Here is a 22,016-nt window from a genome sequence, read left to right as displayed (position 1 = left end):
ATATCTGAAGGATCTGATAAAAATGTTTTATTCTGTCTTTTACCCTCCACATGGCTAATTCAAACGTAAGAACTCTTATAATCAGGTACCATTTTTACCTTTCTGATTACTCACCGATAAAATAAAGATAATAAAACAACTATCTCAAACGATTGTTGTCAGGAATAAATGCAAAGTATTTAGAACCTATAATATGGCAAGTGCTCAATAAATAGTTAATAGTAAGGTTACCAGCTTCATGTCTTTGCAGTCCCTTCTTCTCAAATCATAACTCCACTAACGCCATCCTTTGCTCATGCTACTTTCTCTACCTAGAATGCCTTTTACGCCTTATCTCTTAAGATCAGGCACAAAAGTGAAACCTCCCCAGGTAACAACCAAAACAATCAAACATTCCCAATTCAGTGCTCCCTCCCACAGAATTATTATTAGACCACAGGTCTAGTCACACTGACTTGTACGACTTTTCTATATATTTGTATTTCCAGGGGTTAGAAATAATGTTCTAGAAATAATGTTCATCAATTTGGTATCTCAATGCCTAGCTTAGAGACATACAAGAAGCATTCAATAGAATGTACTGGATAAACATTGTATTTCCTTCCACATTGAAAGTTTCTTCACTGAAGTAAGGGGAAGTAGCTATTTTGTTGAGCCGGTGATAAAATAGAGAGAAATGTATTCATTCATCAATAGTTAAATTGGAAATTATCTGATACGTTAAAAATGGGATCATTTCATTGATTCTGTCCTACACTTGCCTCCCACAGTGCCTCCACTGTTTTACTAAACACATCTTGGGCATTACTGCAGGGGAAAGAAAATGAATACCATAGTTGAAAACACCTTAAATCTAATTTCCTGATGCAACAAAATTGTATCACAGGTAAATGGAGAATAATATTTTAAATAAAATATACCAGGAGTTTCTTTTTTTAACTAGAAATTTGGTGTGAAATGTCCAGACACAGGATTCCCTCTTTTAATAGTCTGTGGGTTTCTTAACAGCAAAAATCTTGCCTAATTTAATTTTTAATCTTCCCAAGTGCCCAATACAAAACTAAAATGAAATGGGTTCTGTCTTCTCTCACTACGGGATCCATCTAGGAAACAGACCTACTCTTATTCACTACTGTGTGTTCTCAGCACCTAGCACTAAATGTTGAATGAAGGTACAGACTTGTATCATATCCCCCAACGCTCGAGAATAGGACCTTTTTTTCATCTCTATAAACCCAGCATCTGACATGTAGCAAGCACGAGATGTTTTGTGAGTTAGTGCATGATCTTTGTGTCCCTTTCTTTGAGTGGTTCATTGATTCCCATGCCACCCTACTTCCTCCAGTCCTTGCTCTGGAATGAGGAAAAGATCTGATTCTACCTCAACTTAAGTTAACTTCAGTTAACCTCTAAGATATAATGAAGAAAGAATGACAGTAACACTGAATATGGAGTCAGAAGATTGAGTTTGATGTAAATTACCAAGAAGCATTTTTATAAGCAAATTAAAAACATGCACAGTAAAACGGAAATGTAACAATATGCCAATACCATATTAATCAAAGCTAAGATGCGTCGGCTGTAAATTGCATCCTAATTTCAGAGAAGCTGAAATGTAAGAACGTCCTACTCACTAAAGTATGATAAATTTATAGGACCATACTTTTTCCTTCTGAGGAGACACTATGTGTCTCGTTGCTTACTTCATAGGTTTATGAAAGTGTAAATGTTTTAAACAGCGACATGCAGTGACCTACAGACACAGTATGCTGATTAAACAACCAAATTATGATTTACCTAGAGAAGCTGCCTCATTCCACATAGTACATTTATTTTTAATGCCAACAGATAACTATTGGCACTAAATTAATGCCAATAACTTCTTAAGCAGAGAGTAAATCATACAACCCATGTTTATGTCTATTATTATGGTGCCATTACAGTGGTATGTGAGATTGTTACGTCTATTCACAGATATCAAATTAGCTGAATGCTTTGATGAGCTTTATTTTCAATTTTATACTTTATTAATTTAATTGCAATCATTCAGGACTGCTAATTAGCCAAACAACAAACGCATGTTTTTTTTAAAAAAACACCTTTACCACACTCACTAGTTTTATCTAGCAAGGCTTCAAACTATCTTAATATGCATAATAGTTCCCAATGAAGAGTGCAACCATCAGTTATCCAGACCATTTTATCCTAATGCTTATGGAAGGTTATATTCTTAAAAGAGATGCCTAAAACAAAAGTTATTTCCTCATAAAAAGAATGTTATGATAAAAGCCATATTCTTAAGCAAGGGTCTTATGTCTAATTTTTTGTAGAAATGACTACAAATGTCATTTATAAAAACTCTAACATTCTGTAAAAAAAATCACTCCAAAAAAAATAACAATAGGGAAATACAGTACCCATTTTGCATAAAATTTAATTTGCCACATATAACTCTAAAGAAAATTATAAAGAGCGCCTATCTCTCTTCTTCGTAACTCCAGTTTAGGGAATTCCCTGGGAGTCCAATGGTTAGGACTGACTCCATGCTTCCACTGCAGTGGGCATGGGCTCAATCCCTGGTCAGGGAACTAAGATCCTGCAAGCTGCGTGGTGAGGCCAATAAAATAATAATAATAATAATTCCAGTTTATATTTTATTGCAACAGATTAGAAGGTGGTGATATTCATCATCCATGACCGAAAAAGGAAGACCATTTCCCACTGACTCCATAGCAGAAACATCACAGAGGAGGAAGGATTCTGACTGGCCCAGTATGGATCAAATGCCTAGCCCGACCGTCAGAGTGCCAAATATCACCAGAAGGAAAGGTGTGAAAAGGTACCAGGTAAGTTAAAGATGAGAACCAATACAACCCCCAAAAGGTATCATTTAAAAGCAAGGTTATAGTGACATAAATACATTGTTCTATACTTAGTCCTGTCCAATAACTTATTGACAAAATATACAGAAAGAATACTAATTAAATGTGCAGGATCTACTGTATAGCACAGGGAACTCTACTCAATGTCTGAGGTGACCTAAATGGGAAGGAAACCCAAAAAAGAGGGGATATATGTATATGTATAGCTGATTCGCTTTGCTATACAGTAGAAACTAACACAACATTGTAAAGCAACTATACTCCAATAATTTTTTTTTTAATGTGCATGATGAAAAAAAATTTAGGAGAAAGTGATGTGCTCAAACAAAGATAAGTTGTAAATACTCACACCCAGGTTTAAAAAAAAAAAAATCAAACACAGCAAGCTAAGAAGGGGAAAGGAAGGGAAAACAATTGTGCAAGCTAAAATATGAGTGAAGAATACTGACTGTCACAAAAATGAACGTAACCTCACCTATTTTAACAAAAGTTTTGGATTTACAAAGCAGGTAACAGCCCACTCCACTCTGTCAGTCAGACCACACTTAGAATAATGAATTCAGTTTCAGACCTCCCTTTAAGGGGTGGAGAAATAGAGTATCATATTCAGGAAGCAACAACTGAAAAAACAGAGGACTGAAACCATGTCACATAAAAGTAACTTAAATACTTTCCAACTCTGAATGAGTCTATCAATTTGAAAGGTTTCTTTAGGGAGATTTTGGTGGGCATATTTGAGGAAATTTTTATGAAGGCTCAACAGTTACTGAGTACATAACAATGGGATGTTTTGCTGTCCTTTGGCAAGCACAGGGAAAGCTAAAGCTATCTTCTATTTACTGAGCTTTGTTCCAGCTATTGAGTTAGGACATTTTCTCATTTGATCCTCACAACTACTGATTAAGTAAATACTATTATCCCTGTTCTACAGATGAGAAAACTGAGGCTGAAAGAGGCTGAGTAAATTGACCAAGATCACAGGTCTAGCAGATGGCTGAATAAAAACCTGAACCCATATCTAACACCAAAGACCATGTTTTATACTATGCTGAGTGCCTCCATAATAAAGACAGGTTTCTGCATATAAAAATATGCATTCTTGGAAATTAAAATAATCCTGAAACATTATTTTACATCTCGAAAGTAGTTCCCCCTCCAAAAAAATTCAAACATCCCTTAATGATGATTAGAGAATTAAATTAGCACTCATTCATAGTACTCTATGGCACGATTCTTAAAAAGTAATATGTGGAATTTGTGTAGCTCCAGAATGTTTATGTTTTCCTTTTCCACAAAAACTAAAGAAAGCTTATAACCTTCATTCATTAATCCTAATTCTGGCAATTTATTCCAAGGAAATAATTCAGCAGAGACAGAAATGTTCACTCACAAACACACACAGTATTATCTGTAAAAATTACAGAAGCAATCTAGATACCAAATATTTAAGGGTAAAATAAATTATGATATAGTCACACAAAGGAGTATTTATGTATTTCTTTTAAAATATAGTAATGAGGTTCATGTAGAAACACAGGAATGATGTCTATGCTTTAAACGAAAATAGCAAACCATGTATATAACTGTGTAAAAATATATGCATATAAATAATAAAAGGTAATAAAAATAAAACAATATGTGTGTTATGGTGATGACATTATGCATGATTTTTAATAGATCTTTATTGGCGTATAACTGCTTCACAATACTGTGTTAGTGTCTGTTGTACACCAAAGTACGTGATTTTTAATTTCTTAAAATTGTCTTTAATGTTTCTACTCTATTGTTAACTGTCAAAAGCAGGTTATAAAATAATAATACTATTTTTATAAATTTCTAAGACTTGCTTTACCCATGCATATAGAAGGGGCCCGGCTCCTAAAGAGCTCATAATATACTTCAGGACACATTTACATGTGTAGCAAGAAAAAAATTGTTATTTAAAACAAACAGTAACCACAGCTCTAAGAAAAATGGGAGGGAAAACAATGAGGATGTATGGGGAAAGAGAATTCCAGGCAGGGGAAAAGCAACTGCAAAAGCCCTAAAATGGAATGCCTGGCCAATGATGCTAATGTGCCCAAAGCTGAGAAGTTTAATTATAATAATTAAAAAGTCAGTACCCAGTTACCCCCAGCATACCACAGACAGCTGCACAGTTCTGAGAACATGACCTGCATCAGTTGGTTTCTGTATAGAGCTGCTTTTCCTGGCAAATCCTTTAAGGCCTTCTTTACCTATAGCTGCTTAAGCATCTCCTTTTTATTCTGAGGATCCATATGGCGATGAACCCTACAACATCCACTCATGGTTCATCCTAAGGGTCTCATGCAACTCCAGCCCCTCACCTGACACACGCCTGTACTTTGCAGAACATTCAGTGGGCCTGTGAAACTGAGAAAAGTGAAGCCAGCCCCTTCTAAAGCTTGATATGAAAGGGGCAGATCTCAAGAAGGAAAGCTGAATTCAGTATGCAGGAAAGCTGTAGGGAGGTTAGTGGGGACAGAGTACAGGGAGTAGAAGCTAGAGATATGGAAACATCCAAGGGGTACAGAAAAGACCCAGCAACAGGCCACAGGGCTGAGGCTCAGGGGAAAACAGACAACAAATTTCCAACAGTGGGAATGTACAAGAAACTTGTAAATAAAAGAACTTCTCCATTTTAAGCTGTTCCCTATGTTGCAATATAATCCCTGCCACTACTCCCAAATTTTCAGCAAAGCTCTACTACAAATACTGCTTTGTGACTGATGCTTTGGAGGAATCAAGGCAGATACCAAAATGACAGGCTCAAGAGACAACATACAAGTGGGTTCTAAAATAGAGCAGAAGCACAGAAGTAAGGCATGACTAAGAGAAACACAAGCTCCCTGAAACTCTCCAAAAATATTTGGTTATTCCTACCATCTATAGATTGGGGATTTGAAAAAGGACGAAGGAGGATCCCATAAGCTGGTGGACATGGCTACACTCCGATGGCTAACAACTAGATCATACCCAGTCAAACAATTAATAGATGAAAAAAGAAAAGCACCTAAATACACGGTTCATAAGATTAAAAAGGGGTTGTTTAAAATTACTTCATGGAAAAGGTGACCCTGATGTAACCCTTAAAGGATAAGAGTTGAAGAACAGAGGATACAGGAAGAGATATTCCAGGCATAGCTAATATCATGAATAAGGCTCCAAAGCCAGGAATGAGTGTGGCCTGTTCAGAAAACAGTGCAGAAACTGGCCTATTTGGAACAGAGAGTAGTCACTGGCAGGCAATGGAATAAAAGATTAGCCAGGTAAGGTGAGACCAGATAAAGGAAGGTTCTGAAATCCAGGAAGAGAAATCTGAACTTTGACAAGCATTCATGGGAAGAGAAAGAAAACTGCTTTGTTCTGTTTTTGTTCTTTGTTTGGTTTTATTAAGATTATAAAATAGTTTGGCAATGTAGACTGGTCTCTTCCCTGCCTTATAATACTGGCCCACTGATTTCCTACCCCTCCCTACCCCCCCCCCGTTCCTGTTATATAACCTCAGGTACACAACTATCACTTCTCTGAAGATAATGCCTTTACTCATGTTTGAACTAGTACCCCATCTCCAACTGCCTGTCAGACAATTACCCTTAAAAATTCTTCAAATGGGCTTCCCTGGTGGCGCAGTGGTTGAGCGCCTGCCTGCCGATGCAGGGGACACGGGTTCATGCCCCGGTCCGGGAAGATCCCACATGCCGCGGAGCGGCTAGGCCCGTGAGCCATGGCCGCTGAGCCTGCGCGTCGGGGGCCACAACAGTGAGAGGCCCGCGTACCGCAAAAACAAAACAAAAAAAAATTCTTCAACTATCCTACATCATTTGTCCACCCTATAAATACTTACTGAATGTCTATCCTATGACATGTGCAAACTAGGAATTTAAAGATGACTCAGTCCATGTCCTCCAGAAACTCACAGTCTGATGCAGGTAGAAGCCAAGAAAATAAACTACCATACAGAGTGGTAACTAGAGTAGGGGAATGCTTAGAGCAGCCTGAGAGCAGAGGACAACAACATCAGTTTGGAGATCAGGAAAAGACAGGAAAGTGCTAACTGAACTGAGTCTTGAAGGAAAATAAACATCAGAGGGTGGGAAGAAGTGGTGGGGATGACTGTGATTACAATAAGACTGCAACGGCTGGGCAGAGCCTGTCCTACTCAGAGTGTGTTAATTCCATATGGCTGGCTGAGTCGAAGTAGCAAAGGACCAGATCATGAACATCATTCACTCATGCTAAGAATTTTGTATTTTAGAATAGCTGAAAGATTTTAATGAAGAAATAACATGATTATATTTGTGTTTAAACTGAAAGAGTACCACCAAGCTTCTTCCTCCCATAAAATGCAACAAAAATCTAATAAGGGCTGCTACTGGCATTCAATTTATCTCCAGTTATTCATTCCTACCCTCTTTCTAGGCTTAGCTCACATTCTTCATAAAACCTTCCCTAACTCTTCCCAAACACATTAATCTCTTCTTTCTCAGAATTTTTAATATATGACTGTCTGTACACTGCATTGTCATCATCTTACATTTTTAACTAATTCACACTTAAAGATGTCATATATTTTTTTAATGTATGTGTAACACACACGCACACATACACACACCTCTCCATCCCATAGCACCTAGTAATACAACATTCAGTACTTCCTTTGCACTGAAATACATGGTCTCCTTTATCCATGAGTAAAAAGATTCCACTGTTCCCCATATAAATAATAAACAAAATAAGATGTACGATTAAGCAAAACTAGGGTGAAAAAGGTTAGTACGGTGGTCATGTAGAATGAATACAAGAGAACTTTCTGGGGAGATGAAAATGTTCTAATTTATGAAAGGGATGTGTTATACTATCGTACCCATTTATTTTAAAAAAGTACAAGATGTGTACAGCTCAATATATATAAATTTTACCTAAACATCTGTAAAAATCAGGGGCGGGGAGCAAGGAGCTATAAGAAACAAGAATGGTAAGATGTTAACGGCACTTCTTGTGTGAAGTGTATAGGAGGTCCATTATATTATTCTGCTTACTTTGAATGTGTGTGCAATTTCCCATAATAAAAAGTAAATTTCACCCAGTCAAATCATATGTAACTAAAAAATTATTCAGAACATTAAATTACTCATTCTCCCAATGTCTGGAATAAAATGACACTGTAACTTTTAAAGTGATTTTATTATCTTTATTAACTATCTGGTTCTAAGGAATATCTTCTAAGACAAATCTACTGTCAATAGCATAGACAAATAAAGGTCAAGCACTCACAGGTTCCTTCATTAGGCACCAGATAGTAAAATTAATTCACCCTGTTACCACAGTCACCCGACAAGCCAGTAAAATATAAAGTTAGAATTTTCTCATCTTCAAACTATGATGCCAAAGATAGCAACTGAAAGATATCCAAATGATTATGGAAGTATATTATCTACAAAGATAGATTTGACACCATTCTTAATGGTTTTATAGTAATTCAACCATTTTACCTCAGTAATTTAAACATCATGCTTATCTGCTCATAATTTGCACTCTCCTCCCACAAACTAATGTGTAAAATAAAGATTTTCCTCACTACTGCCAGTGCAAAAGATTAACAACAATCTTTTGTTCAGTAAATTAACTGTTGCATAATTTAATCCCCCAAAAAGTTTACAAAGTTTCTCAAAAAGAGGTTTGTAAAGCATTTTATATAATAATGAATAAACACTTAAATTATTTAATAAAACTGATTGCATTATACCATCTTGCTATTATTGCTACTATTTCCCATTAGATTATATTTAAAATTTCCCTCGCTCAATAATCTATGGCCTTATTAATCAGTAACTACTTTAGCTGTGACTGGAAGGGACTTGAAAAGAGCTTCTGGGTTGCTGATAATATTTTTATCTGGGTGCAGATGACGGTGATGATTACATGAGTGAGTTCTATTTGTGAAAACCCTTCAAGCTCTACACTTATATGTATTTTTCTACAACTATGTAATACTCCAATAAAACAAAGTTTTTAATTAAAAAAATCATAAAAGCAAGCCAGAGCTGTTAGGGCTGTCCTCAAATCCCCCTCTCCCATACTAAAACACCTGTTCTATGCACTAAAACACTTCTCTGTAAAAATGTAATTCAAAGTTATTTTATAGCATTCAGCATTTTCTATTGGCATATTCCCAGATAATAAATAACTTCCATTTGCAACTGGGAGATCAGAAAGCACACAATCTAACAGAAAATTTTGTTTATATTTTCCAGAATAAATCATTTTAAAAGCAAACTGAAGAGAGGAAAAGTGAATAGGTACTGTACTGTCCTGACAAAGAAGCAAATCATTTTCAACTTTGTTAAGCAGATTTAGGAAGGAAAAGAAAGACCACTGCTTCAGACTAATAAGATAAAGAAGCCAGGGGAAGGTTAGTAAGAACTTCATGGGAAGGAAGGCCACTTGTCAGTGTTTTAGTCCAAAATCTACTACTAATAAGATATATTAGGCAAGTCAAAACCGAAGGCAACAGTACCTGCCCAAAGAAATGAAGTAAAATGGATGAAAGCACTATGCTAAGATTTAATATGAAATATCCAATAGTAGCAAGAATGCGTTGGAAGTAGCCTTTTCTCATTCATTTGCTGAAGGAAAGTGACTCCCAGCAAATAAAAAATTATGTCTTGTAACGCCACAACAGTAACTCAATTCTCTCTCTTCCTTCTCTAATCTTACAATCTCCCAAAGTTAAATTTAAACATTAAAATTCTCGAGGGAGAAGCAGCGGAATATTATCAAAAGGGATCTGGATCCTTATCTAGAACACACTTTCACGTTCCACCTGCGAGTCAGGGAAACGAACCTTGCCCTCCAAATACCTCGGAACCGATTCAGCTTTTCCGATGAAATGCTCGGGCGTTCACTGGCCAACTCGAAGGGGACACCACTTTAGAAAGCAACTTTGCCAAATGGACCCAGGATAGTTCACACAAACCATCCTCGCGACTTTCAACAGCAACTACTAAGGAATCGTGCCAAACCTCACTCATCCAATGACTTAGACAACAGCCTCCAGCCTGGTGAGTCCAATCCCCTTCCTCAAATCACATATACACGTCCACAAAGCAAATCCACGGTCTGTCAGGAGATGAGATGGCAAAACAAGAATACACCCATAAAGTTGATGCAAAAAGGAGGTGGTGGTGCTGATGCAAGAAAGGGGAGGACATCAGGGGCGACGGCCTCGGGGCAGAGGCACGGGTTTGCTAGCGAGCGCAGGAAAAAGATTCGCACACCCGGGGGCAGAGTGAGCAGCCGGACAGGCCGGCGGAGCGCAGGGAGCACGGGGGACGCCCGCGCCGCGGGGACACCGGACATCCTGACATTGGAGCCTGGCAGCAGCCGCAGCCGGCTCCCTCTCCGCTTGACCTCGCGGGGCAAAGGCACTCGTCCGCCGGGCGAAGAAGAAGAGAGCGCGGGGAGCTCACGTTCGGGCCCGGGAAGGCGGCGCGGCCACGGGCCTTCTTACCCGTGCAGGCCGAGGGCGCGGCGCCGCTTGTGGAGCAGGCAAAGCAGCAGGAACGCGGCCCCCGCCAGCGAGGAGTTTCGCACGGTCAGGTACTTGCTGAAGGCCGCCATGGCACAGCCTTTGCTAGCGAGACGGGGACAGGAACGGGGACGCGGCGGCGCCTACCGTAGTGCAGGAAGCGCGGGGGACACTGGGAGGAGAGGAGCGCGCTGGGGGCGGGCAGTGCCGGCCGCGCAGGACCGCCCCCTGGCGCGCGCCGCCGCACCGGCCGCGCGCCGGAGCCCACCTCGGACTTTGGCTCGTGGGGAGCGCGCGCGGGCGCCACGGAGGCCGGAAAGGTCCCGGGACGCGCTCTGCGCACGCGTGGACCCTCGCAGGGTCTCTGGGAAAGAGGGCTCGGAGACGGCCCTGGGCCTGCCTCTGCTGCTCCTGGCTGCTGCTGGGTCAGTGTGTCGCCCCTAGCTCACCCCTACCCCCCCACCTCCGCGCGCACACACGCGCAGGCTTTCACACGAACTGGAAAAGCGGGCCTGGCCTGCGCCGGGGGCTTCGTGGGACATGCCTCTCCACCTCCAGGATGGGCCGTTACCACCCTCTTAAAGGAGCCAGGAAGAAGGGAAACGGCCCCGTCACAGAGCATTTACACAAAACTGAGGGCACAGTAATCCTTTAGATGAAAACAGCTGTCGGGAACTCTCCTAGGTGTACGGAAATGTGGAAAGAATGACTACAAATCAAAAACCTTTTGCCAAGCCGGTGTTTTCTAAACCATAGATTATAGTGTCTAGGGGATTGTGATATCGGTTTGATAGATGGAGACCACCACTTCTTTTTTTTTAATGAAATCTAGAAGAATAGAACACAATAGAACAATCTGAGAGTGCATTACATGTAAAGGAGTTGTTTTGAGAAATTTTTATACCAGTCTTTTATATCTATGTGTCCTGAGGAGTGATACAAAATGTATTTCTTGGGCTTCCCTGGTGGCGCAGTGGTTGAGAGTCCGCCTGCCGATGCAGGGGACACGGGTTCGTGCCCCGGTCCGGAAAGATCCCACATGCCGCGGAGCGGCTGGGCCCGTGAGCCATGGCCGCTGAGCCTGCGCGTCCAGAGCCTGTGCTCCGCAACGGGAGAGGCCACTACAGTGAGAGGCCCGCTCACCGCCAAAAAAAAAAAAAATTATTTCTTAATGTGGATCTGATCAAACAAAAAGTTTGAGAAACACTGTTCTTTGCAGAGGGACATTCAGACATAACAAGAGTGCATTGTATTAATGCTGGCCTTACTCTCAGAATCAGAAGGGCATTACAGATTACAGCATTCTTCTGTCAGGCCCGATGATACAGAATTTCTTATCCTTAGCATTTAGATTCGGGTATGTACAGTGACTAGCGAGTCCCTGTCTTTAGTTGAGGAAATGAGAAAAAAGCACATATAATAATAATAATAATACACATATTATAATAATAATACACATATTAAAGTAGCCCACTCTGAAGTAGCCCACAAAACAGTGGTTTCCTAGGTGTTTTCTCAATATAAATTGGTAGTTGCCTAATAAAGATTACAAGAGTCACTCAGTAAGACAAGAGGGAAAGTTACTAATTCACTAATAAATTGCATAGTACTGTGAAAGTGTTAGGGACCTTGGGAGAAAGTGACTGTATCATCTTGGAGTTTGTAGCACTGAAGGAAGGGCATGCAAGTTTAGTCCAAAACATGTCTAATTAGTAAATAGATTATATTTCAAAGAAAAGATATATTTAGGAAGTAGACTATAGTTCAGAGGAAAGATAAGAATGACTCATTGGGCAAGATTTTCTAAAAGATACCCTTGTTCAAGGAGCATGAGTGATTCTTAAAAAATTAAATTAGTTAATAATGAGCTCAAATAATTTTAGTTGTTCGTAAAGCCCATCATATAAAGACCACCAGGGACAAACCTGTAACCCAACAAAGTTAGGTTTATTAACTTACTGCAGCAAAGGAAACCCCACACAGCAGAGGAAGCAGAGGAATTGTGGGTATGTCTCCAAAACAGGGAGGAAATGGGGATCATTATGGTATCAGGGGAAGGGAAGTGTTTAGGTAGATTCTAAATAAAACAGTACTTAATAGGCTCAGAGCAAATCAGATCTGTATGTAAAGGGGTTAATATCAGACCTGGCTTGAGAAGCAGACTAGTGGTTCTATTTTCTTGAAAGATAAATTTAAGATTAACGTAGAGTATTGTGTCCAAACCCCCGCACTGAAAATTGAAGCCAATTCTCTAAATCAAAGTGACCTGTAGGGTATACACCCCCCAGGCAAGAAAGGAATGTTCTGTTCTCACTAATATGAGTTCCAAACAATGAAGTTTCTGTCAACCTAGGATTTTAGAGAAGGTTCCTTAGCACTGTGTCCTTTGATAATTAACCAAAGCAATTTTTCGGATTTATACTTTATAATACTAAATGATTTTTTTAAGTGTGAATTAATTGGGAGATCTTCAGGAGCTCTGATTTTTAAAGAATTTGAACTATTGGGAATAGGGAGGAGGGGGCATATGGAGCTAGGGAATCTAGAAAGCCTCTTGAAGAGGTGTTGTGACAGCCAGCCTCCAACACTGTCCCAGATGATCCTTGCTTCCTGGTATTTATGCCTTTGTGTAATCTCCCTCATGCTAGGACTGGTCTGTGTAACCGAAAGAGTATGGCAAAAGTGATGGTATGTGACTTCTGAAACCAGATCATAAAAGGCATTGTGGTTCCTGCCTTGGTCTCTCAGATTGCCTGCTGCTGGGGAAGCCAGCTGTGCAGAGAACAAATAGCCCTAGGGAAGAACTGAGGACTCCTACCAAGAGCCAGCACCAGGTTCCCAGCTTTAGGAAGCAGATCTGCCATCCCCAGTCAAGCCTCAGATGACTGCAGCCTCATGAACCATCCCAAGCCAGAACACTCAACCAAGACGCTCCTAAATTCCTGACTCACACAAACTGTAGGAGATAATAAACGCTGGTCGTTGCTTTCAACTACTAAATTTTGGAGTAATATGTTATGCAGCTGATGTGATTTGGGCCAGGCCTTGAAAAATGGATGGAAGAAAAGGCTTTAGGAGAAGATATAATAGGAGCAAAGCTACAGAGACAAGAAGGTACAAAGCAGATTCAGGAAGATGATTAACTCTGGTGTGGATGGAGGTTCAAGAAGGGGTGTGAGGGCTTCCCTGGTGGCGCAGTGGTTGAGAGTCCACCTGCCGATGCGGGGGACACGGGTTCGTGCCCCAGTCCGGGAAGATCCCACATGCCGCGGAGCAGCTAGGCCTGTGAGCCATGGCCGCTGATCCTGCACGTCCGGAGCCTGTGCTCCGCAAAGGGAGAGGCCACAACAGTGAGAGGCCCACGTACAGCAAAAAAACAAAAAAAGAAAGAAGGGGTGTGAAATGAGAGAAAAGGATGAAATGTTTAATGGAAGATCTAGAACACTAAGTTAACCAGGTGGGATTTTATTCTGCATGTAAGAGGGAGTATCGCAGGTTTGGGGGAAGGGTAGTGACCTCAGCTATCATTTAAGGAAGACCATGCTAGTGGCAGTGTGTAGGGCAGATTGAAGGAGCGAAGCATCAAGTAGAGAAACCAGTTTGAACGCTCTTGAAATAATCTAGGTGAAATGTTGTGGGCATCTGAGAGAGTGCAGCACAGAGCAAACAGGAAGGAAAGGACTTTGTGGATTCAAATTGGGTGGGGATGGGCGAGATCATTACTTAGTAGGAAGAAAAATTTTTTATTAACTCCGAAATTTCCTGGTTGAGTGCCTGAGAGGATAATAATATTTCCCAGAGAGCAGGGGCACACAAATGGCACACCTTGGCAGGAAAGATATTGAGATGCAGATGAATAAATTCCTCACTGGCTCCTCATCACCAAGATAAACCCCAAGACCCTTAGCATCTTACAGAAAAGCAGTTATGATATAAGCTGTGCCTACCTCTCTGAATTCCTAACTTGGCACTCTTCCCCTCCAACAGGTATACTCTACCTCTGCCCCAGGACACACTTCTATTCCCCTCTGTGGTTTTCCCTCGAGTATGCTATTCCTTCTACCTGAAATACCAATCCCGTTCTGCCCTAACATCCTTTAAGCTGAAGCTTTGATGGTCTCCGACCCCAAAGTGTTTTCTGACCACTTCCCCCCACTGCCACCCCCACTCCCTGCAAAGTTAATCACTCCCCTCTTTGTACTACTTATGTTCATATGTAGTTCTATTAATGTAGAACTAGGGTGTTGGGGAGGCAGATCTTAAAACTTTTTTAAAGAGACACAGCCAATCATTTCTCTGACAAGGTAAACACCTCTAGTCACAAGGAACAGTTCATCTTTGCTCAGAAAAGAAGCACTTGAGAAGCCCTTCTTACTGACACATTTATAGGAGAGTTTGGTACCCATTGGATTGGGGAAAGTATGTAACAGGACATCTGGACAAGACCATTCCTCCAAATAACCCTAGTTAGCCCAAATTGGTAATGTGAAAATTTGCCTAGGATTGCCTTCTGGGAAGAAAGACTGAGATGTCAACCTCTTTCCTTTTGAGGTTCCATATTATTAGAACCTTCTGATAGACTGAGATAGTCCCGTCTTATAAGCTCGGGATCCTAAAGAGAAACTCCCAGGGGAAATAGGAAGCCTGGGCTGGTGAACTAGTTCAAAAACAGCCTCATGGCCACAAGGAGAACTGGTTCCCGCACAGTACTTGGCTAAGTCATGAAGGCCATCCAAATTCAGCCATCTAGGAATACCCGTGTTCTTTGGGAACAGTATCAAAGCATAGAAAAACTTTGGGAGTCCATGCTTCAGCCACTCTACAAGCTGTGCACCCAGGACGACATGACAGGGGAGCGAGGATGGTGAGGACAGCCAACTCGCAATGGCAACAGCAGCTAGTACCCCAAGAGTTTTGGCAGTAGTTCCCTCTCTTACCTGGAGACGGACAACTTTTAACTTCTCTGGGCTAAATTACTGCCTGTGGTTTTCGGTGAATTAGGTGAAAAAGGCAGCCTCAAGGGTAAGACACAGGTTTTCCTAATAAGGACCTAACTGAGCAATTAATTGGAAAAATAAATGATATGAAATGATATGTGACTATTACCCCAAACTGATGGAGCAGGTCATACTGATTAAAAGCATTCACACACACAATTGTGCTTTTTGTTTCTTTAGAATAGATTTGTCTTTAGGCCCTATATACTGTTGGCACACGGCATATGTTTGTTAACCTGAACAAATATTTTGGAGTCTTAAGAGGAATACCAAGTGGAAATGCCCAGTACGTAATCAGAAAATTAAGATCTAGTTCATAGGAAAAAAGGTTAGTATTAAACATTTATTCATATGAAAATATTTGTTAATGACTTACTGTGTGCCAGGAACTGAGGCCATAGGTGAGAAAAACAGAATAGTCCTAACCCAGAACAGTCTAGTAGGTGAACAGATATTAAGCAAATAATCAAATAAATATAAAATTCCAAATATAATAAGAGTTTCAAACACACATTTAGAAAAAATATACATGGATTTAGAGGTCTTCCATATACAAAACAGATGAATCCTTGGAACTGAATAAGAGTTAAAAAGAAGAATGGGCAGTTGAGAAGAGGAGTGTAATCCTATGAAACACCTACATTTTAAGGATAAAGGAAGGAAAAGGAGCCAGGACAGTGAGAATACTTTAAAAGGTAGTATGGGAATGCAGAGACATGAGAATCAGAGAAGTCAAGATAAAAGAGAGTTCCAGTAGGATATAGGAGCATTAATTCTGATCAGTAAGTATTGGAGATACATTCCTTTGTGAAGCCTTTTCTGGACTCTCTTTTCCTCTCTTTGGTGTCCCCAAGGCACACTGTTCTGATTTCTGTCACGGCTCCTAAAATGCTAATTTATTTAAATGGTAGTAACCATTACAAGGGAAGAAACCAAGTCTTATTTTTCTTTAATCCTGCATCATCTCAATAAAAAGAATTGGATCCATACCTCATAAGCCAAACAAAATAAAGAGAATAATTTCCAAATTGATCAAAGGATGAATAAAAAGAAAAAAGAAATTTAAAGAAACTATAAAACTATTGGAAGGAAACATAAAATAATTCTTCATGAAATAATTTTCTTATAACCTTGGCATGAGAAAGACCTTTACAAGTATTAAATCCAGAACCTGTAGAAGAAAAAAATTGATACTTGGCTACTAAAAATAATTTCTTCATGACAAAAAACACAATAAACTGAGCAGAAAGAAAACTGTAGGAAACAATTGCACTTTATTTCATAGACTAGTGGTTCATTTTCCTAAAAGTACATCAAATCAGTAAGAAAAAGACCATAGCTAAATAGAAATGGGTAAATAATATGAAATATAGTTCATAGAATAAAAAATTAAAATTAATATGAAACAATGCTTTTTGTCACACGATAAGTGATACAAAATAAAACTACACTAAAATACAATTTTCACCTACCAGATTGGCAAAGATCCCAAATTTTTTAAAACATACTATGAAATTTTTAAATTAATATTTCTGAGGGGCAGGTAAATTAGAGCAAACTATAAAATAATTGATCAAAAGCTTTAAAATAGTCACAAATGCACATACTCTATGACCTAGTAATTCACTTCAGGGAATTGATTCTGTAGATGTACTCTCAGATAAGTGAAATGTCATAGATATAATGCATCTTTGTAAAAGAAAGGAATTGGGAATATTCTTTAATTCCTATCAATGAAAAACTGGTTAAATAAATGTAATGGAATATTGTACATGCATTAAAATAATGAAGCAATTCTGTATGTACTACTATGGAATGATATCAAAATATAATATTAAGCAGAAAAAAAAAAAACCAGGAGCAGAATAGTATGTGAAATGTGTTACCATTCATAAAAGGAGTGGGGAGGTGAGCAATATATACTTACTTGCTTATAGATGAATGTAATGTCTTTGGAAGGATACTCATGAAGTTGATCGTATTGACTAGTTGCAGGAAGGGTAAAATTGTGGTGAAAGGCAGGAAGAAATATTTGCACCGAATTAATTTGTACCTTTTATATTTTTCACCCTGTGAATATATCGTCTATTACATTTCAGAAAAAAATTTAATGAGGTGAAATTCACATAACATAAAATTAACTATTTTGAAGTCAACAATTCAGTGGCATTTAGTACATTCACAATATTAGACAACTGCCGCCTGTATCTAGATCTAAAATATTTTCATCACCTCAAAAGAAAACCCCATACCCATTAAGCAGTTACTCTCCACTGTCCCCTCCCCTCAGCCTCTGGCAACCACCAATCTTCTTTCTCTATGGATTTATCTATTCTGGATATTTCATATAAATGAAATCATACAATAAGTGACATTTTGTGTCTGGCCTCCTTTACATAGCATAATGTTTCCCAGGTTCATCCACATTGTAGCCTTCCTTTCTATGACTGAACAATGTTACATTGTATGGATAGACCACATTTTATTTATCCACTCGTCAGCTTAGGACATTTGGATTCTTTCTACCTTTGGGCTACTGTGAATAGTGCTGCTATGAACATCCGTGTACAAGTATTTGCTTGAGTACCTGTTTTCAATTCCTTTGGGTGTACACCTGGGAGTAAAATTGCTAGACATATAGTAATTCTATGCTTAAAGTTTTTGAGGAGCCGCCAAACTGTTTTTCACAGCAACTGAACCATTTTGTGTTTCCACCAGCAATGAATGGGGGTTCCAATTCTTTGACATTCTCACCAACACCTGTTATTGTTTGGGTTTTTGATCATAGCCATCCTAGTGAGTCTGAATACTCATTGTGGTAATGATTTGTATTTTCCTAGTGACTAATGATGGTGAGTACATATTTATGTGCTTGTTGGCCCTTGTGTATCCTCTTTGGAGAAATGTCTGTTCAAGTCCTTTGTTCTTTTTAAAATTGGGTTGTTTTCGTTGTTGAGTTGTAAGAATTCTTTATATATTCTGGATACTAGATCTTTATCAGATATATGATTTGAAAGTAGTTTCTCTCATTCTTTAGGTTGTCTTTTCACTTTCTTGATCATGTCCCTTAATGCACATTAGTTTTTAATTTTGACCAAGTCCAGTTTATCTGTTTTTTCTTTTGTTGCTTATGCTTTTGGTGACATATCTAAGAATCTATTGCCAAATCCAAGGTCATGAAGATTTATCTGTTATATCTTCTTCTAAGTGTTTTATTGTTTTAGCTCTTATATTTAGACCTTTGATCCATTTTTAGTTAATTTTTGCATATGGTATGAAGTTGTCTAATTTTCTTCTTTTTTGTGTGGATATCCAGTTATCCCAGAACTATTTTTGAACCTATTATATTTTTTTAATGAAATTTAAGTATAAAAAAAATAAACTTAGTCTTTTTAGGCTTTCCTCCTTTTGGGGGATGTAAAAGTTTTGGGGTCTCATACATAACTAAGGAATTGTAGAGGCCCCTTCATTTATCAGTTCTCTGTCTGTACTATCTGTGACTGAAGCGTCGTTGTCTCAGCCTGCACAGTTCCTTCCATGCCAGGAGATTTTGGATGAGGCTAGGATCTTCCAACCTAGCATTTAGCTGACCTGGTACACTCTGCAGCTAAAGAACCCCTCTCTCCTCCTGTCTCAGGCAAGATCTTTTTATTCTCTTCAAATCCCAGTCTCAGTTTAAGCTTTGACAATCAAAAGTCATAAAGCCATCCTACCAAGCCCAGCTGAAACAATGAAGCATAGAGCTTGCTCCATGAATGGGAAAGGGAAAGGGGAAATGATAGGGAGAAAACATAAACTGATATTATGCTGCTACCCATGTATTGGGAACCTACTTACAAGAAATTTGAAAGCAAAGAAGATAGTCCCCACCCTCCTGAAATTAACAATGTAAGGACAAACACAGGCTAGGGAGTTATAAGGCGCCAAGTTTCTGATAACATTTATTTCTGTATTTACTTTTACATTTACATTCACTTCAGTTCTCTGTCTGGTCCACTGTGCCCCACACTTGCATGCTCAGTTCCAATCATTTTTAAGCAAATTCTGATTCAAATAGTAGTTACAGTATTGATGCCCTATCTGACAGGCTAAATTCTCAGTCATCCACTTGTATGTGGGATCCAGTCAACCAGACACAGCTCCTGGGCCTCTGTAAAGCAAAGTTTGATTCATTATTCAACTGAATACCACCATCTCTCTTTTAGAATTATTGTGCTGCCCTGACCCCGGCTGGGACCGGACACTATGCTGAGTCTTCTCAGACCTCCTTCGCAGAACTAGAACTTTGCACAATTCCATGGCCAGCCTAGGGTCCTGCTCCCCAGTCCCTTTATATGATTATTGGCCATTGTCTGATTCCTGGATTCTCTACCACTCTATGCTATCCATCAGAATGGAAATTTAAAAGGCTGCTAGAATTTGGTGTTTCAGGAAAACCATAATAAAGCCAGAAAGATATGAAATAAAAAAGCTAGAAAAAGGCCAATGAAGTCTTTACTATTTTCATTTATATAATTTTTAAAAAACTGAAAATGCATACTGTTTTACCAATATAGTTGACCCTTGAGCAACATGGGTTTGAACTGAGTGGGTCCACTTTCATACAAATTTTTCTCAGTAAATATAGTACCTGTGTTTTCATTTTGCAGGTCTTTAAATTAACAAGTTTGGAAGAAAGTTTGTCTTTGATAAGGGGTCACAATATATGGAATCAAAAGAAGTAGGGTTTGAGTCCTGATTCTATCCAAACTGTTTCACCTTTCATCTCAGGTGAGTCATTGATCAATTCCTTTGTTTTTGAGGCAGAGAAAGCAGCACTGATTTTCAGCTGGGCAGCGGGGTCAGTGCCCCTAACTCCCACATTGCTCAACGGTCAACGGTGTGGCTGTATATTGTAGTGATAAATTGTGAGATAAGAAAAATGTAAATTGGCTTATAATTAAATTGCAGATCTAAATTAATTCATCCTATGTTGTCTCAATTGCCTATTCATACAATGTTTCAAAGATCTATCAGGGATATTTAGGGAAAAAGGACTGAAACATAAAACATTTAAAACTATAAGGTGACTTATTTAATGTAAAAATGAGCATAGGCAAAAATGCCTTAGAAGTTTCCAAAAGGAGCAGAATAATATGAATGGAATTAGCATGGTGAAAAGTTCTCTGTTCTCTGAATGTTCCTTTTATAGACTCTTATTCTTACATGATGGTTGTGGTATCATTTCTTGTCTCTCTGAGACTATGAATGATAGTTATTTTTAAGTTGTCTTCTCTCTGCACACTCTGTTTTCTCCAAGTTATTATTTCTTTTTTAAAAAAATTTATTTATTTATTTAATTTATTTTTGGCTGCGTGGGGTCTTTGTTGCTCGTGCAGGCTTTTCTCTAGTTGCGGCAAGCAGTGGCTACTCTTCATTGTGGTGCGCGGGGTTCTCATTGCAGTGGCTTCTCTTGTTGTGGAGCACAGGCTCTAGGCACGTGGGCTTCAGTAGTTGTGGCACGCAGGCACAGTAGTTGTGGCTCGCGGGCTCTAGAGTGCAGGCTCAGTAGTTGTGATGCACGGGCTTAGTTGCTCCGTGGCATGTGGGATCTTCCTGGGCCAGGGCTTGAACCCATGTCCCCTGCTTTGGCAGGCGGATTCTTAACCACTGCGCCACCAGGGAAGTCCCCAAGTTGTTATTTCTATCGTGCCTTTATCTTCCACATAGGAGATTTTCCTTGGATGTCTAATAACCCTTGATTGTGTGTTCATGATCCTTGATCGTGTGGAACAATTTTTAAAGCCTAAAAATTAGCACTGATTAAAAAGAAAAATACCACCAACATGTAGGTATTTTACTTTATTCAACTGACTTAGTTTACTTTATGCCTTCGTGTCTATTCCTATATTTACTTGGGCCCTACTTTGTGAAACAGTTTCAAGAAGATGATTATTTAAATCATAATGATAACTATGAGGGGGAAAGCTATAAAAAGGTAAGCATGAGCAGAAGATTGTAAAGCTACACTGGACCTTTTTTTTGATGCTAATGCTTTTTTAAAATTGAAGTACAGCTGATTTACAATTTTGTGCTAGTTTCAGGTGTATAGCAAGTGATTCAGTTACACATGTACCTATATCTATTCTTTTTCAGAATCTTTTCCCTTATAGGTTATTACAGAATATTGAGTAGAGTTCCCTGTGCTATACAGTAGGTCCTTGTTGATTATCTATTTTATATATACTAGCATGTGTATGTTAATCCCAAACTCCTAATTTATCCCTCTCCTTTCTTTCCCCTTTGGTAACCATAAGTTTGTTTTCTATGTCTGTGGGTCTATTTGTTCTGTATATAAGTTCATTTGTATAACTTTCTTTTAGAGTCCACATATAAATGATATCATATGATATTCGTCTTTCTCTGTCTGTCTTACTTCACCTAGTATGATAATCTCTAGGTCCATCCATGTTGCTGCAAATTATATAATTTCATTCTTTTTATGGCTGAGTAATATTCCATTGTGTATATATACCACATCTTCTTTATTCATTCATCTGTCAATGGGCATTTAGTTTTTAAAAAACTAAAACTAGAGCTACCGTA

General features: G+C 39.0%; 1 protein-coding gene across 1 annotated transcript in view; it reads right to left on the bottom strand.

Moving 5' to 3' along the window:
* ABCD3 (ATP binding cassette subfamily D member 3) overlaps positions 1 to 10,617 on the bottom strand; it is an 82,458-nt gene extending 71,841 nt beyond the window's left edge. Inside the window, exon 1 of the mRNA XM_067726964.1 lies at positions 10,417 to 10,617. Within this exon, the coding sequence (XP_067583065.1) occupies positions 10,417 to 10,526 (110 nt within the window). The 5' untranslated portion in view covers positions 10,527 to 10,617. The remainder of the gene's footprint in view (positions 1 to 10,416) is intronic.
* Between the last annotated feature and the right edge of the window lie 11,399 nt (positions 10,618 to 22,016).

This window comes from Pseudorca crassidens, chromosome 2 (assembly GCF_039906515.1).
Source record: "Pseudorca crassidens isolate mPseCra1 chromosome 2, mPseCra1.hap1, whole genome shotgun sequence".
Classification (NCBI taxonomy): Eukaryota; Metazoa; Chordata; class Mammalia; order Artiodactyla; family Delphinidae; genus Pseudorca; species Pseudorca crassidens.
The sequence above is the reverse complement of the archived record's forward strand: the minus strand, read 5'-3'. Positions and strand labels throughout refer to the sequence as shown.